This window comes from Antrostomus carolinensis, unplaced genomic scaffold (genome assembly GCF_000700745.2).
Source record: "Antrostomus carolinensis isolate BGI_N321 unplaced genomic scaffold, ASM70074v2 scaffold34829, whole genome shotgun sequence".
Lineage (NCBI taxonomy): Eukaryota > Metazoa > Chordata > Aves > Caprimulgiformes > Caprimulgidae > Antrostomus > Antrostomus carolinensis.
In genome coordinates this window covers 1-332 of record NW_010337011.1, presented here as the reverse complement: position 1 = coordinate 332, position 332 = coordinate 1, and the positions used below count along the sequence as shown (strand labels likewise).

At 62.3% G+C, this 332-nt stretch overlaps 1 protein-coding gene across 1 annotated transcript in view; it reads left to right on the top strand.

Annotated features, from left to right (window-relative positions):
- The window catches only part of SASH3 (SAM and SH3 domain containing 3), a gene marked incomplete at both ends in the record, with an annotated part of 1940 nt that extends 1614 nt beyond the window's left edge, over window positions 1-326 (top strand). Inside the window, 2 exons of the mRNA XM_029086762.1 lie at window positions 52-202; window positions 292-326. Coding sequence (XP_028942595.1) covers window positions 52-202; window positions 292-326 — 186 coding nt within the window. The remainder of the gene's footprint in view (window positions 1-51; window positions 203-291) is intronic.
- Window positions 327-332: the final 6 nt, after the last annotated feature.

Sequence of the window (332 nt, the reverse complement as noted above, 5' to 3'; positions counted from 1 at the left end):
ATGTGGCACCATGCTCTGCTCACCCCCCGCCACCACCACCACCTTGCCCAGGAGCACATCTCCACCCTGCTGCTCAACGGCTACCAGACCTTGGAGGACTTCAAGGAGCTACGGGAGACCCACCTCAACGAGCTGAACATCACGGACCCCCAGCACCGCGCCAAGCTGCTCACGGCTGCTGAGCTCCTCTTGGATTATGACAGTAAGAGTTGGGGTGGGGTGGGGTGGGGTGGGGGGACACATCCCTGTGCTGGGCAGCCCCAAACTAACACCAGGTCCCACCTCTCCCAGCAGCCAGCGAGGCAGAGGAAGGTGACAACTCTGCAGCCCAA